This window comes from Serinus canaria, chromosome 6, assembly GCF_022539315.1.
Source record: "Serinus canaria isolate serCan28SL12 chromosome 6, serCan2020, whole genome shotgun sequence".
Lineage (NCBI taxonomy): Eukaryota > Metazoa > Chordata > Aves > Passeriformes > Fringillidae > Serinus > Serinus canaria.
The window spans coordinates 5,375,949-5,392,813 of record NC_066320.1 but is presented as its reverse complement, the minus strand read 5'-3'; the positions used below and the strand labels follow the sequence as shown (position 1 = coordinate 5,392,813).

General features: G+C 39.3%; 1 protein-coding gene across 3 annotated transcripts; it reads right to left on the bottom strand.

The window, feature by feature from the left end:
* Window positions 1-1,547: 1,547 nt before the first annotated feature.
* Window positions 1,548-15,838, bottom strand: UBE2D1 (ubiquitin conjugating enzyme E2 D1). 3 transcript variants are annotated; one of them, XM_050976269.1, is made up of 8 exons: window positions 15,698-15,772; window positions 14,137-14,223; window positions 7,851-7,914; window positions 7,730-7,761; window positions 6,700-6,777; window positions 6,350-6,455; window positions 4,078-4,171; window positions 1,548-2,425 (listed from the first exon to the last, which is right to left on the bottom strand). In XM_050976269.1, exons 2-8 carry the CDS (start codon window positions 14,149-14,151, stop codon window positions 2,380-2,382), a joined length of 435 nt encoding a protein of 144 aa, XP_050832226.1. In that variant the 5' UTR covers window positions 14,152-14,223; window positions 15,698-15,772; the 3' UTR covers window positions 1,548-2,379. The 3 variants fall into 3 exon arrangements, with proteins under 3 accessions (XP_050832226.1, XP_009085817.1, XP_050832227.1); XM_009087569.4 differs by lacking the exon at window positions 14,137-14,223 and having other exon boundaries at window positions 15,698-15,838; XM_050976270.1 differs by lacking the exons at window positions 14,137-14,223; window positions 15,698-15,772 and adding an exon at window positions 11,522-11,644.
* Window positions 15,839-16,865: the final 1,027 nt, after the last annotated feature.

Sequence of the window (16,865 nt, the reverse complement as noted above, 5' to 3'; positions counted from 1 at the left end):
TTACCTTTTTTTCTTTTTTTTTTTCCTTTTTCCCCTCGTAGTAAACGGCACGGGATAAAGTAAACTTTCCAGCCCTTGAAACAAAGTTTGTATTAAAAGCATTAACTGAGGAGCTCTGAAGATGGAGTCGTGGAGGTGTTTATCTCCACAGACTGAACCCAGCCACTTCATAGCATGAGTGAAGTTTTAAAGAATGCGTTTGTAATTTAATTCTGATAATTTCAAAAGTAGAAATGCTACTCCTAGCAGTTCAGCCTAAGAAAGACTTAGCTTCAACACCTCTAAACTAGCATTATCATAAGACAGGTTCCTTTTTTAATATTTACATATGGTTAGCATGTCCTACACATGGCTGTTGGTTGGTTTTCAGTCCTCCTGCTGGTTTCATACTGTGGTGGAAAGTCACTAATGCATGGCACAAAGCAGAAACTTCAGGTAAAGTATAAATGCTTTCAAACCATCCCTAGCACAAACTGATACACCAAAAGAAACCAAGTCAAACTTCTGATTTCACACAGTTCTGTACAGATATTCCAAAAATTTAAATAACTTCTAGTACAAAGAGATTGCTGTTTTACCTAGAAAAAAATAAAAAAACTGAACACATTCTGATGGTCAGTTTTCTACAATCATTTGAGCAAGAAATATAAATGATGTCTTTGCCTTCCTAGCTCCATTGCCCTAGTTCAAATATAATGAAGCACTCAGTAACAAAACTAAATCCATTTATTCAGCTTGCAAAATGTAGCAAACAGGGACATTTTAAGATTATTAGAACCAATCTCAATCAAGCTGCTGCTTGACCAACCTAAGGTGAGTAAATCAGCAAACATGAAGTTAATATCCCACTGGTAGCAAGAAAAGCTCCTACTGTGCACGCTTACCACCCATACCCCACATTCCAGCTTGATGCATATTCAAATAAAAAACAACAACAAAGCATCAAAACTCCAAATAATTGTATCTGTCATGTTAAAAATGTATTTTATGATGACAAATTTCCCAACTGAAAGTAATTTTTCTTTCATGTACAGGATACAGAGAAAAACATTTTGTCATCTTTTTTTATTTTCAAGTAACCAAGAAGAATGAATGGTAGGAAATCAAGTGTTTTTCTGCTTTTGATCTATGTTTTAAGAACAGATGGCCCCTCTCCAGCGCTGCTGGTTTTCCACATGCATAGTCTGAAGCAACTGCAGTGCAAGTTAATGGAAAAAGTTACTTTCAAGTCTGAGTTTACTGTAACATTCTGATATTGCAAATACACCACCTTATCAGACCCTTGTGATTATCTCCTCCATAGATGAATATTGGTGTGGCATGGCATGAACCTATTTGGAATCCTCTTTCCAACCATGGGCTACATCCACTAGGCTAGAACTAGCATAAAAATGAACTTAGAGCCCAGTTCTAAGTAGTGCATGATGCATGGCTTTATTTTACACTCTGTCTACAAGACACATACACACTACTGGCAGTTCTCTGTTAGAATGTTGGAACAAGTACTTTAAAGATATGCCTGAGTTAAGATGAAAACAACAGCCAAGGAAAGTAGAAAATGTATTTTATTTATATGGAAAAGGCTACATCTGGATGTGTAAAAGGTCTGTGATAGTATTATGTTGCCCACACGTCACAAATCAGTTGTGAATAGCAACAAAATAGTTACATATCTTTCTACATACCAGTGCAATTAGTTCACATTGCAATAAAATTAAGTCAAGTATGCAACAGAATCAAAACCAAGTCTTTCTCCATAATCAGCATACAAAGATTTACAGTGCAAAGATCATTTTAGGTTTTAGGAAGTCTGCAGTCAGTCTTCAGAATATTAAATGGGTGAGATACTCCAATTATTTTCACTATTAGCAGTTTTATCTTGTCAATACTGTGCACAAGCAAGTCTAAACTGAAATGACTTACACTGTAAATAAAATAGTCTCTACAGTAAAAAAATACAAATTATATAAGAGAACTAACAAAAAGAAACTTGAACACACCTATGAAACAGACAACATACTTCAATGACACACATACAGTATTCATCACATGAAAACAGCTACTTTTTCCAGCAAAAATAATTTCATTGATTTACAACTGAATTATAGATCTTGTAGTCTGAAGATGCAGGTGTCCAACTCTTAAAAACTATAATAAATGTCTTCTGCAAAGCATACAAAGAGGATAAATATTCTTACCAAAGTCATAAGGTTATTTTTGGAAGTTTGTTCTCTCTTGCTCCAGAAACACACTTATATAGGTGAAAAAAAATTCAAGGGGTGTCACATTGAAACCATAAACTGTGCTCCATTTCCTTCTAATTTTGAAAAAAACTAGAATTTACAGTACTCTGTGGTATATGAAAATGTCTTCAAAAGTTTACATTGCATATTTCTGAGTCCATTCTCTGGCATGTCTGTTGTATCTGTACGTGCAGAAAGAAGGCATTACAGTGAAGAGCTGTTAGTGATACATTGACAATGGCCATGTATTTATTTAATACAGCTGTTACTGAGCTTTTCACCTCTGAGCAGAGTCAAAAAACATTCAAATAGTCTAAAAGCCAAGAAGTACACACCCACTACACATTCAGTTTCTAAAGTTATGTACCAGAGCTGTCAGACTCAACTTCACAGGTTTGCATTAAGTTGTGCATCCTTCATTTGTATTTCATAACTGGTTCCTATTTGCACCTTAACAGGAACTTGCTGTCAATTACTCCTAAAGGCATATGCTATTTAGAGTCTGACAAAGTTTAGACATTTTAGTTCCACAAAATTCAGTATAATTAACTGGGATTTTATTCTCCATTCTGCACTGCCAGCTGCATTTCAGAACTTGAAAAGAAAATTTTCTGAAAAGCATTTTTTACTAGGTTTCAAGTCTTGGGTCTTTTCCTTCTGGTATGAAGCTGATTATCTGATAATTCCATAATCCCAAGGGTAAATGTCCTTAGAGAATGGATAAATTCCACTCTGGTCCTCACTTATGCTACATTCTACTCTTCAGACTGGACTCACTTTCTTGAGTCAACCAGAGAAAAATGCTGACAAGTTTTTAACTCTTGAGCTCAGTACAGCAGCTCATTTACTAATTGGTTTTCTTCTTAAGAACATGCTACCATACAAGTCTTTGGATCTTAACTTATAATAAAATACTCATAGATAAATGCTCAGGGGTAACCAGCCATATCTTTCATTTCCTAAATCCAAGGTAAAACTAAAAAAAATTTAATAGGTGATCATTTTAAGAAGATAAAGCTACAGTCAAGACTACATATTTTCTCACTTTCCCTAGCAATGATTAAATTTTGAGATTTGTAGACAGAAAACCATCCCTCATTCCCTTCCTTCACAAACAGGAGGCACAACAGAAATCACTAATAAGAGGTGGAATAAAAGTTGAGCCACAAATGGGGAGAAGCTGATGCACAACATCCTCAACTTGAACACTATCTACTTTGCAGAATGAGCTACAGCATTCAGGCACTTCAGAAGTTACATGATTTGACTATTCCAGACAATGAACTGTGAGAAAAAGGCCATTTGAATAATTCTTAGTCTGGGCAGAGAAATACTAGACCACAGATGTCCATGTAACTTCTACATCACTCCTTGGCTGTCTACTGCTCAAGGTAAAAGCAATACTCAAATCTGCCTGAATCTGTGACATGTGCTGAGCCACAGGCCACTGCATGCACTGCAGGAAGTCTTCAATGGCTCAACACTGAAAAATAGGTACCAGATAACTCAGCCAGTTAAACAGAAGGTCAAAAATTCTTCTGTACAGGTATTACAACCAGAGGGACTGCATTAGTGACAACTCATATTTGGGAAAACAATTTTTCATGCAATAAATCTGCTACAGAAAAACATGAAGGTTTTATGTAGTTAAGTACAAAAAAATGAAACAGCTATGTATGGACACAGCTTTCTACTTGCCATGGCTATTCCCAATACTTAAAGAGCTAATCCTGTAGAAATCTAGGAAAAGAGTACTGCTAAAGTTAATATTGAAGGTGCACAGCAGATAGCCATTTGCAAGTACCACACACAGAGTTATGTATGTTATACTCACTTTTCCTTGTCTGACTTGTAGATCTGTGCAATATCTGGTACTAAAGGATCATCTGGATTAGGATCACAAAGTAAGGAGCATATGGACAATAAAACTAAATAAAAGAGACACTAGATTAAACAAGTTAGTTTGCTTTATTTCTACAATCTTTTAATATATTCCAGTATACTGAAGGAGGTGGTAGGAAGATTTAGGAAAAAGAATGCATATTAGTATTAAGCTGTCATTTAACAGTTCTGTCCAGAAATGTTTATACAGCATCATTTTTCTAGGGCCTAAGTAAACCCCTGATACAAGCCCAGGGACACAGCAGCCATGAACTTGCACCTTTTGTCATGATCTCTCTCCCACATCCTAGCCTAGGAACATTACCCAACTACAGACTGCAGTTACATATAGATGCTGCTCAACACTAAGCTTTCCACCTGCAGTTAAGGTAACTAATATTAATATTACACTGCCATGCAGTACTCTATTTGTGTATATCCTTTTCCACTTTTGTGTTGACAGTTGTTCTCTCAATCCTAAGAACATTTTACCTAAGTGTGACTTCCATTTTGGAAAATACTTGATCAGCATTAAGTACAGTTATTCATATACCTTATAATTTCATATTAATCTCCTGGTATTGAACCAAGGAGGTTTGATTTTTTTGCCTAACATTTTCAGACAATTTCTATTTTTATGGTCAAAATTAATATGCATACAAGAGTACACAGTTAAATAATTTTAAATATGTTGTGAAAGGGAACATGCTGCCTTAAGAATCAACTGTAGAATACCTTTTTTCCTCCCTGCTTTATCTTGTTACCCAAGAGCCCACACATATTTTCAGGAGTAGAAAGTTCAGCCACTTCAATACTGACTTATTTTAAGTGCCAGAAATATCAGAAAATCAGGTTAGAATACATGGTCACACAGATGGTCAGAGGTGCTATAACATGCTGTAAACTTTTGATTCAATCAAACAAAGACTAGAAAGGAGAAACTTCCATGATTCACTGAGCTAATTTCCAGTTTGTGAAATACATAATATCTGAACATGAGACCAACAGACTGCTCCACTGAGGAAGTGCTCAGCAAGTAAAGAGATAGCAAAATGCTGAAGATCTAAAAATTTTACAGGTTTTTAGTTGTAGATGCCAGCTGTTAAACCTAAGTGGCAATTTTCATTTGCTTAATAACTAGAAACAAGACAAATTTTGCATAGCTATAAAACAACTAATCTACGTGGGAAAAAATGATACCAATTGCACATAAGGGTAATTGATGTCTTCAGAAATGAGTTCAGGAAACAGAATATTAGACAGATTATATATGGCTAGTGAGATTACTGCACAGGCCTGTAAGCAAGAGAAGTTGTTTTTCCAAGGAGGTACAGCACCTGGACTTGCACAGAGCAATTTCCATTGGACAAAGACCCACAATTTGTTCTTTGCTTGTACACCCAGTGCAATGACACTTTGGCACACAGCTTAGAGAGCTCCCAAGTACATGAGATGTGATATGGCTTCTTGACCTTTTGAGTCACATGAGAAATTTCTGTAATATGACTAAGTGTGCCTTAGCAATCTGAAGATGGGTGAGGAGAAGCAACAGCACCCACATTTTAAGCAGCTTTTAAAGTGACACAAAATGCCTGCAGCATAAGAACTGCTTAACTGTTAACTCCATGTTCCACAAATCTACAGTGTTCAAGTTTTGAGAAAGCTTAACTACAGGATGAGAATATTTTAATAAAACTTTTACTGGTGACTGTGAAAGGAGTGACATTTTGAAATATTCACCTTACAAAGGAATGCAAACCAGAACAATTTTTAAGGAAAGTGTAATTAAGACCTTAGTCCACACAAGGATGCTCAGGCAGCCTTAAGAGTCATCAATAGGCAATCATGTAAGCTCACACAACCTCAGTATCAGGGTTTCACATTTACTTTCAGGTTGTGATTTTCAAGCCCTGCTTATCAGTTTCTCCTCCATTCAGCCTGCACAGTCAGCTATCACATTTCAGGCTAAATGTACCTTATTATCTTACCCAGCTTGGTTTAGAATATTTCTTTGTGCATGCATTTTTTTTTGTACTGTGACACTCCCAATAAACTGCACAAGATCTTGGATCATAACAAGAACTCCAATGGAATTTGGCTCTTCTGCAACATGCAGGATAAATGAGTTCCCACTGCTTACCTTTAAGACAGTGCAATAATACACAAAAAAGTGCCATGGCAGTGTATGCAGCTTCACACATGCATTATCAAATCACTGAGTTTACCTTTAGAAACAGTCAGAGCTGGTGACCATTGTGATCTCAAGATATCAAGACAAATACTCCCATTACTGTTTATATTTGGGTGATATATTTTTGTTGTAAAAGCAATCTATAACAAAAAATAAATAAAAAACAAATAATATCAGATTAGGGTTATTACATTTGGAATTCTTAACATCGTCCCTTCCTTTCCAGTGATATCAGATCTGCCAAGACAATTTTTTTACAGTCTTAACTGCATCCATGAAGAACATGTACACTATGGCTCACCCTTGTGGTTTAACTTCCAAAATTAAGCCTCAAAGAATAAACTTTGACCTAAAAACTTTCTGTCTTTAAAAGAACGGACTTACCTTTGGTGGTTTGAAAGGATAGTCTGTTGGAAAGTGTACTGTGAGAAAAAAGACTCCCCCTTGATATGCACTATCAGGCTGAGAAAAAAACAAAACAGATAAAACAGATTAATATATTTCAGCTGTTTTGGAGCTTCCCTTCTCCTAAAGAAAATCTATTTTTTCGCCAGCACATAGCCCACTCTGGGCCATAAACTGGGAAGGCACAGAGGGAACTGAACCCTCCCACTGGCCTGCAGAGTTACAGTAGAGCCATCTGTGGCTACTACTGCTGCAGCACAACACAGTTATTGAGCACTGCCCTTCTGGGGAGAAAAGAGAGGGAGCTCAATAGCTTCACTGCACTGAAGGGAACACAAAAACCAGAGCAGGTTCTCCAAATCCTGTCTCTGTGCAAGACCACAGCTGCTCTGATCTTCCTCCATTCTTAAGCTACAAACATACCATAAGAAGTGGTTTCTCTTTGCAGATGCCAAGAGTGGGATTTTCCAATATAATTCAGTTCATCATGATGATATCAGGGATCATCATTTTAAAACACACATTTTTGTGACCTGCACAAATCTGGGCACATGCATTTTGTTAGACAACACGTGCACAGGTTTATGTCCAGGTTGCACACTATCAAATAAAATAAGCTCCATCTAAAAGCCCTCTGCAACTCCAATCTTGTTTACAGTCACCAACTTTAATATTAGATTTCACCAACTCTTCCCCCTTTCAGATGGATGAAACTTTCAGGCTGATCTATGAAAAGCAAGCTCTTTGCTTTGTAGCCTATATCACCAACTCAAACACCACAGCTAACTAATAAAACACCTCTAACTTCATGAAGAGGAGGGATTTTTGAAGAGTTACAGAAAGCAACTGGTACCAGACTAATAAGAGCAACAATGTCACCCTAAAGTTTTAAGCTATTCACAGCCCAGCTGAATGTGGCTGCTGTGTTTACAGAAACCCAAATGAATCCTTTGGTAACAAAAAGAGAAGCAAGGTCTTACATTTTAAGGGGCACGATTCCTATACTTACAGGTCCCATAATAGTTGCTTGCCAATGAAACACTGAAAGGCAAAAAAAAAGATAGAACAATTAGAGATTTTCTGAGCCTTTCCAGAACTGAAATGTACTGAATGTACTAGGAAGAACTTACAGTCATCTCCAACAGGACCAGCAGAACAGTGGGCTGGGGGATCTCGCTGCAGATCACTTAGTTCCTGCAAGAAACACAGAAATAACTCAAAGACATGAAAATCCATACTACTTGGCAGCATCCCTTCAAAAGTGGGAACACAAACCAATTTTATTAAATCCATGGGCATTTTTTGTGGTATTTTGATAAAACAGTCAACACTTGAAATGTCCACTGAAACTGAAAAAGCTTTTTTACCAGACAGCCTGCAGCTAACATTGTGCTAGAAATTAATATCTGAAAAAATTTAAGAGTTGAGACCAAGTTCACAGTAAGTTCAATATACTTGAAGGAGACAAAGCAAATAAGAAAGGTTTCTTGATTAGTCTGTAAACTCACAATTTAATTTAGTTAGCTAATCTGATCATTCCCTTAGCTTTTGAGTTTACAAAAGTTTCTGTATTGTCCTAGTCTGTGGACATCAGCTGAGCTAAACTGGCTCATAAAATGTTTGCAGCCTGCCTGGAGATGATGTATGAACATAATATAAAGGGTCCTAACTAAATTGGAAACTAAAGGAAAAATATTAGCTCTACACCTTATTTACATTCATTCAATTCCCTGCATGCTGGCCTTTTTTTTTTTTAATGACTACTAAAAAACTCCCAAGTTGAAATTTAGCACTCAGAGGAGCTTTTGGTGGTCAACTGATTTATTTCTCTTGCTGGAGTCCCCACAGTCCCAAAAAATTTAAAACTATTATGTGACTTCACAAAACCAGCACTGTTTTTCATCTGATTTATCATCACTATTTAAAACAAGACAGGCAGTAATGTTAGTTCATTTTCCTCATTTAATTCAATATACTCCTTTTGATGTCTGAACTATTACTGTACTAAGGAACACTTTTTCCAATTCTAGGCTGATAGAAACTCTCCTGTAGGAACCTTAATGACTACATGCAAGTACTTCCTTTGAAATAAGTTGAAAGGTGTGTGTTTGTAAGTAACTCAATTCCTTACTCAAAATATGCACATTTAAGTCAACAATAGACATAAGCAGGTTTGTGAGTTTACATTAAGGAGTAACACCGGAAACATTTCTACTCAAAATACATTAGTCAAGGCAACTACTTACAAAATCAAGGTTTGAATTGGAGCTCAGTTTAACTCAAGTGTAGAATTGGTGTGCTTAGTGTGATCAGGCCTTACATATAATTTGAAGGGTTAAAAATCTGCACTTCTCAACTGCTGTGATATAGTCTTCCATTTATGACATCCAGTAAATATTTCAACTCAATTTACCATGGACCTGAATTTACCAACACCTAAATTCAGCCAGACTTAGAGCTCCACCCCTGGCCCTGAAATCAAAGAAAAGCACTGCACCATATCTTACTACTGCTCTGAAGTCACTTCTCACAATCCTTGTGATTTCAAATAAGACAGACACTTTTTCCTATACTGAAATAGCACAGGTTGTCAACTGGCATTACTTGTCTGCACTTTATTCTGTTGATGACACTCTATGCTGATCCAGAAAGAACACTCTGGGCTAGACTTTAACTAATAAAGACACTTTAGAAATGCAGTTCCTATTTTAATCAGAGGATTCAAATTTCCTTAAGGAGTGATTCAGAGAACCAGCTATTTATGCAAAGCCAAGGCACTGCCAGTACACACAGGGAGTCAACAAATCTCAAGTTTCCAGCAGTCACCAAACATGACCAGCAGCAGAGCTGTTACAGGCACTGTCTTCTCTAACTTGCAACTCAAAATCTAACCTAACAAGAGAAAATGAAGTCTTGTACATACACTAAAACAACCCAACCAGAACCAAACAGCTGCATTACAGCACTGAAACAGAGAACTCAGACTAACAATCATGCATTTTGCAAGTCATTACTGACTACTAAATTCAAGGCAGTAACTGGAAAAATATGTAGCTTAAACTTTTCAGAAAGTCTCTGAAGCATATGCAAACATTCCATATGCATATAGGAACTACCAGGCAACCACTTAAGAGTCACAGGTCTGTAACAGTGCTTTTGTTGCTAGATGTATTCATCAAGATCTTTATATACCCCAAAACCACACAAATTTGTTTTCTTTTATACATACTCATGTACTTAAGAATTAAGAGAACTGGAGAATGCTCCTCGGGTATACACTTCAATTTGTTCAGGCTAAAAAGGCGCATCTGTTCTTGATTAGGAAAAAAACAGCAAATATTTTTCATCATACATTGATGAGACCCACAACTATAACCCCCTGTTATTAATATTTCCTAACAACGAGGAAAAGGTTCTCTTCAATCAACTTCACCAAATAAGAGCAATGTTCACAAATACATTCTGAGAACTTCTGCACCAACGAAACATAAAGCCAGATCAAACTCCAAAATTAGTAGAGCAAATTCAAGCTGCATTTTGCATCCATATGTGAAGCTAATGTGGTTTAAAAATACAAGTGGTAACATAATCCAACAGTATCAACAGTTTGAATCTTTATATACAGAAATTCAGATTAAACTGTGAGAAAAAGAACCATTCAGATTTACATTGTTGATTATGCTGTTTAAGCTTTAGGTTCAAAGCAAAATTATCTGGAGATCTATAAGATTTGGGCTTCAAGCTCTCCTGTACCTTTTGAAATGGGGCAAGTAGACACTCAGATGTCTCTGACCTGCCAGTGCCCAGAATTGAACATTGCAGAACAGAAATGAGGATCCTCTAAACACATGTATAAAAACTTCTTCATGACTTTACATATTCATGAAAGAATGAGAATACAAGAATTCTTTACACAAAGCACAGATGCTCTTTAGAAGAAGGCCAAAACTTTGCTTTGTTAATGAACAGGCTGAAAATTCACAAAGCCTAACATGTGAAACCTCATCAAGAAGCACAACATAACTGCATGTGAGGCACTACTGTCAACACTAGAGACTGCCCTGTAGTTTTAGGTTAATTTAAAGTTAAGCAGCTTTGTCCAAGCTTTATGGATTATTACCATGTAGCTGCTTGAGGCAGGTCTGGTCACTTCAAGGGTCTGCACAAATACTTTTAGTCACTGGTATAGAAAGTGCTGGTGCAAGATGTACATATGCTAACAAATAGGATCTATAGCTCAAAGCAGATTCATTTTCAAAAGAGAAAGTCACTGCTATAAATTACAGTGTACACTGGTGCAAGTCTTTTATGAGACTGCACAAACCCAAAATTCTGTCTGCAAGAGAAGCATCAGAAGGAGAGTTATTTCAAACACTGGTGAATGTGACAGCATAAAAGCACCTCTCAAGAACCCTGACACATGCCACACTGTCCCAGCACAGCCAGGATAAATGTGCACAGAGAAAAATACCTAAGCTGGGGACAGTGGTAGGAATAAATCCTCTAATCCTCTCATACAAAACATTTCAGGGTAGAATAGAATACTAATGGTTAACATACTACTGGAGATGGCCAAAGCCTCCAAATTATCTTCCCTTGCAACACACGGCTCCTCAACATGCCTATAGATGGCATGAAGCAAAAATTCAGATTTAACAGCTGTAAAAAACAGGCTGTGGTAAGCTATAAACATTGGAGACATTTCTGAATGTGCAGACTAACACCCATGGCCAAAGAATAATACAGGATGTATTTCATAAAAGTATTAAGTTGAAGACTGCAAGGCCAATTTAACACTTACTTGCTTGATTAGCATCCAGGCTTTTCTCCCAAAAAGCTATTGGGACAACATTGTAAAGGATACTTTGGTGATAAGGAAATAAATGTTCTCAGCATAGAAGTCCTAAACATGTCTTTTTTCAGTCTAAAAAAAATTCAGAAAAAAAGACTGGAGATTATCTGAAGACCAAATAAACTGCAGACAGCATGACTAAAAGCTAGTTTCATTCTCCAACCAACACAAAACGACAACCTTTCTCCACACTATTATTTAAAACATAGATTTATACTTGTCAGTTGTCTCCCTAATTTCTTGCACAAAATGCACTGTAGACCACAGATTTATTTCCTACCAATTCCATGCATACTCTGCTGCTTGGAACCATTTGCCATAAAACGCCATAGTGATCATACTTAAGACTAGTTAAAGAATTCTCTGTTTCTTCACAGATTTGGTAAATATAAAGCACATATTTATAAAATGATTTATTGCTATAATGGTTTGTCAGTAATAAATAATCTATTTCCATACATTGTTCTAATGCAAAAAAAAAAAAAAAAATCCTAGCTAAGGTTTTGAAAGTAAATTCAAGCATTTTATGTTAGAGCCAAAAAAAAAGTTTCCTTGTTATGTCAATTACCATCTAAAGGTTGCAGGTTTAAAGTCAAAATCTAAACCATAAATATCAATATTTTTTATTTGAGTCATTTTACAGTAACAAAAGTTATTTTCAACATAACTTTTCACATTATTATGTCCTGTTAGCCTGTGCATATATGAAACACATACTGAACCACAGAGACGTATGTCATTGTCCATTGGAACAACTCAATGTCTGAATGCTTCTCTTCTTACTGAGTTGTAGAAGAAAACCAATCAAGCAGTATGTATCAATAAGGTAAGAACAACTATTCTTAAAGCAGTGTTCAAATCTATCTCCTCCTTCCTGGTTTCAAAACATCTTCTAAAATCTCTTGAAGTCCTGAACAAAAGTATGTACAAGACAGCCTGACATTAACAAGCACATCAAGCTCCCACTAACACTGGAGGAGCAGCCAGGTACAGGACTTATGATGAAAACAATCTCAGCTGCAATACGGAACTAACAGGATGGCAAACTCTGCAGATTAGATATGTGAACAAAGAATTTGGAAGAGGAACCCCAGAAAAATGGTTCTGCATAAAACAGATGGGCAGAACTGAGACCTACACACTATTCTGCAGAACCTGACAGCCTGAATTATTTTCCACCTTTCACAAAAGGCATGGTATCTCACTTGTCCAGAGTGGCAAGAATAAAGGCTTCTTTGCACAATATTTCTTCTCAACTAAAAAACCTACACAATTTGTTTTGCTTTCATCATTTGCAACATCTGGAATTTACACTGCCCTCAAATATGTGCTGTTACACTGCCCCAAGGAACACAGCAGACAGGGTAACTGAACTTTTTTGACAGTGTAGAAACTCTGTGCCTCTCTCATACAATGGCAAAGCAAAGCACTCACAAGGCAAATGAACACAGGATCCTCAGCTTATGATGAGTAAGAATCCCCCAAACTCTCTGAGGAACTCTGAGATGAGTTTGTCATGGAGACACTGCTGACAGCTGTGCCTGCAGAGCAGGGCTTCATGTCCTCACTCTTCTTCCACCTGCACCACTAGGATCAAATACCTCCATGTGCAGCAATCAGCTTCTTCACTGGTTACTCAGTAGCCCATTTTTAAGAAAGCTCCCAAGCACAATATGTCTTTCTGTGACTAGGGTACCATCTTGGAAGTCCACATGCTGTCCTCCTTTGAGGAGGCCCTTGAAGACAGTCAGCCAAAGACAGGATGCAATGACACAGATCCCAGTGGCAATATTACTTAGAAATCAGAGTCCCAACCAGGATGACAAAAAATATGCTTACTAACAGGTTGACATATTATAGCTTTGCTTCCTTCATAGGTATTGTCACACTGAACACACAAATTTGTCAAAATTACTGTGAACAAACACTCAAGCTTGACACCAAACTCCCTTAGCTTCGTTTAAGCACAATTCTGAAGCACCCTAAACCCACTGAAGTTTAGCTTCAGACAGTATGTCTAGACTGATGAACTCCCAAGCAATACCACTGTGTTTGCTGACAGTGTTTTGTTCTCCAAAGAATTCCTCTAGGCATTCTGAAACCACAGCATTTCCTCTACTCCAGATCTTATCCCTTCCTATCCTTCAAATACAACATAACTATCAACCTTTACAGCCACTCTGAAACACCAGGAAAGGAGAGAAGACAAACACACCAAAATACAAATACATTTCATCTACCATTAAACTTCCATTTCCATGATTTTTGGGGAAAATTTTATGTATTACAGTAACATCAAAATAGTTTGTCTTTTCAAACTTCTCCACTTTATTTTAACTTTCCATTTGAAACAAACTTATTTCCTTGCCATTCCCTTTCCTGTTCTACTTCTTCAGAGACAGACTGCTAGCCAATTCTAGTGGAATTTTTTTCTTCTCCTGGAAAGGCAGAAGAGAGTGATGTGGGTAGTTAATGGAAAAAAAAAGGAAACCAGCAGTAGTCATTTCTGCAGCAAACTAGAAGCAAGTCTGAATTTAATCTCAACTCTTCTTGGAGGTCCTTACCCAGTATCTCTTCATGTTTCAGGTGGAAGTTATTGTATAACCAGGAAATCTCACAGCACCTCACAGTCAGCAGGTTGGAAAGCATCGCTTCATTTTGAAAGAGTAGAAAGACAATTTAATAAGGCTAACAGAATGAAAGATACTTAGATAAAAAGTCTAACCATAATTTCACATCTATCAAAAGTTCTTAAATGCCACACTAAAGAAAATTGTGGCTTTCCAATATGTATGAACGTCTCTAAAGCAGAAAGAAAGTTATGCAGGGAACATGATAAAAGTATGAAGACTAATTCTATTCTAGCAGGATTTATTTGGAAAGCCCCAAACCTTCACTCCATCTCAAAAATACTAGATTACCAGATTCTCCCCTTTGTCTGTTTATCTTAGCAGAAAGAAGCTGGACAAGAATTGGAAAGAGATGGCATCGAGAACAATTCTTTTCTTGAAACTAGGGTAAAGAGATATACAAGAAGATGTGCGAAATTAAAGTGGCAACAAGAGGCAAACCATTTGTATAATATGTAGAAGCATGACAGTGCTATTGCTAAAGAAAACCACTGTAGTAATTTGATATATTGGTCGAATGCAACATTCATGACAAACATGTGATATGAAGGAACAAAATTGTCCTGTAATTGCACTATGTGTAAAGGCATAAGCCTCGCAGCATGAAACAGGACCACCAGTTTCTGGTAGAAATCCGTCCAAAGTTGGTACCTACTGTAGGGTATCCCAAATCTGCCTATTGTGAGGTTAATCGGTCACTATAGAATCCTATTTCTGCAATACCAATGGCTTCCGATAGCAAAAGGGAATCCTGCACAAGAAATAATCGCAGAGTCACGTAAACAGGATAGCACCGATACCGCCTAAACATAGCACAGCAACAGCAACCAAACACCACGGATTCTGTCCCACGGCCAAAGCACGAACCTCAACTCCCCTCCGGTGCTCGCCGCGATACCCGGTCTGTACTGTACAGCGACCGGCTCAGCCTTGCCAAACAAAAGGAAACCGGGAATTCACAATTTGGACCAGGCCGTTTGCAAGTATCAGCCCAAAACACTACAACTGGGATACGCTCAAAGGTCACACCAAGAACTGTGCTGACAACACTTCTTAACCCAGGCAGCAGCCCGAGCACAGCGCGGAGCAGCCGCGCACACCGGCTGCGCGCTGCTGAAGGCTGAAGGTGCCCGTCAGCACCTCGGCTTTCCCCGCTCCCGCACGCCGCTCGGAGCACCGCGGCTGCTCCGCGAACGGCGCCTTAAAAAAGCACCGACTCGGGCCGCGGGGCCTTCAAGGAGGCAGAGTCCCGAAACCGTGAGGCGGCCGACGAGAGCCCCCCCTTCCCCGTCTCACACCCACTCTTCCACCCCGGCTGCCGGCGAGGGAAGGACGAGTCCTGGCAAAGAAAGCGCGCGGCAGTGGCTGCCGCGACACCTCTTGCTGAGCCCGCTCCGGCCACCGCCTCAATCTCCAGCAACAAGAGGGCAGCCCCAACGACTACCCAAGGGCAGGGGAACCTTTCCGCCCCCTCCCACGGCTCGGCCCCACTCACTTTTTGTATCCGCTTCAGCGCCATGGGAACGCGCGGCGGAAGCGCGAAGCAGGCGGCGGGAGCGCGGGGCGGGAGCGCGGCCGGGGCGGGGCGGGCGGCGGGAGCGCGCGCCGTGGAAGCGGGAGGGGCGGGGCCGCAATCGCCGTGCCCTTTTGTGACCTCCTGCGCATGCGGAGCCGCGGCCGCGCGCGGGGCTCGCCGGGAAGCGTAGTCCGCGCGCGGGGCGGCGCTGCGCCGGTGCGGAAGTCTCGGCCGGGCCGGGTCCATCCCGCCCCTCAGAGTCTGCGGGGCCGAGTGAGAATCTGCGAGTGTTAGTGTCTAGTGAACACTGGAAGAGGTGAGGAAGAGGAAGGTGACCGTGTGAAGCTTCAGAAGTGCATACAAGGAAAAGGTGTGTCATATTCATGATGGTGTGTGAGAGAAGCAGTAGACGTGGGGGTTGAAAAGTCTGTTGAACAGGTCATAGAATCATTAAAGTTGAAAGAGACCTCTGAGATCGAGTCAGTGCAGAAAAATCACGCAGACTCCACTAGGGCACACGCCCACAGGGTTTTCTCTCTCAAGGTTTGGGAGGACACAGCCCCTTTTACCCTGAGCTCCCGGCTGTACCTTGCCCTCTTCCTCTCCCCATGGGCTGAGGTACTAGGAAGGTACAGCTTTCCCGAACCGCTAACCACATATTCCCCTCTCGTATACGTCATTTTCCCCCGAAGTTCAGAAACTCAGGGGCCCATTTGTTTGTGGGCCCAGTGAAACTCAGTGGGCCCACTTGTCTGTTCCAGAGTCAGACTCTCTGGGCTCTGTAACAAACCTGTGGCTTGAAGCTGGTAGAGACATTCAAATGCATTTCAGAGACGTTAACACCCACACCCTCACCCATGGAAGTATTTTGTAAAGACATAAGCACCTTTCCTATCAGGGCCGACCATAAACGAGCTCCCAGAATAGTGAGTCCTACATCAGGTATAGAACTTCAATAATACTTTTTGAGTTATAGTACTTCACATCAATACCCAAGCTTATGAGGTTCGAGGAGGCTGTCACTCGGTGACCATCACTTTTCAGCTCCATCTTTCCACAATTACACAGGAGCGAGCTCATACAGCGATCTGCCTAAGCCTTTTGCACAGCTGTTGGGCACTCACAGCACCACGCAGAACCAAGAAGA

Excerpts from the sequence above, each read along its gene's own strand:
- UBE2D1 (XM_009087569.4), bottom strand. The coding sequence starts at position 15,721 with ATGGCGCTGAAGCGGATACAAAAA. Across the intron at positions 7,762-7,850 it reads TGGTCCTGTTGGAGATGACT|TGTTTCATTGGCAAGCAACT; the intron begins GTAAGTTCTTCC and ends TTTGCCTTTCAG. Across the intron at positions 2,426-4,077 it reads TACAAGTCAGACAAGGAAAA|ATACAACAGACATGCCAGAG; the intron begins GTGAGTATAACA and ends CTGCACGTACAG.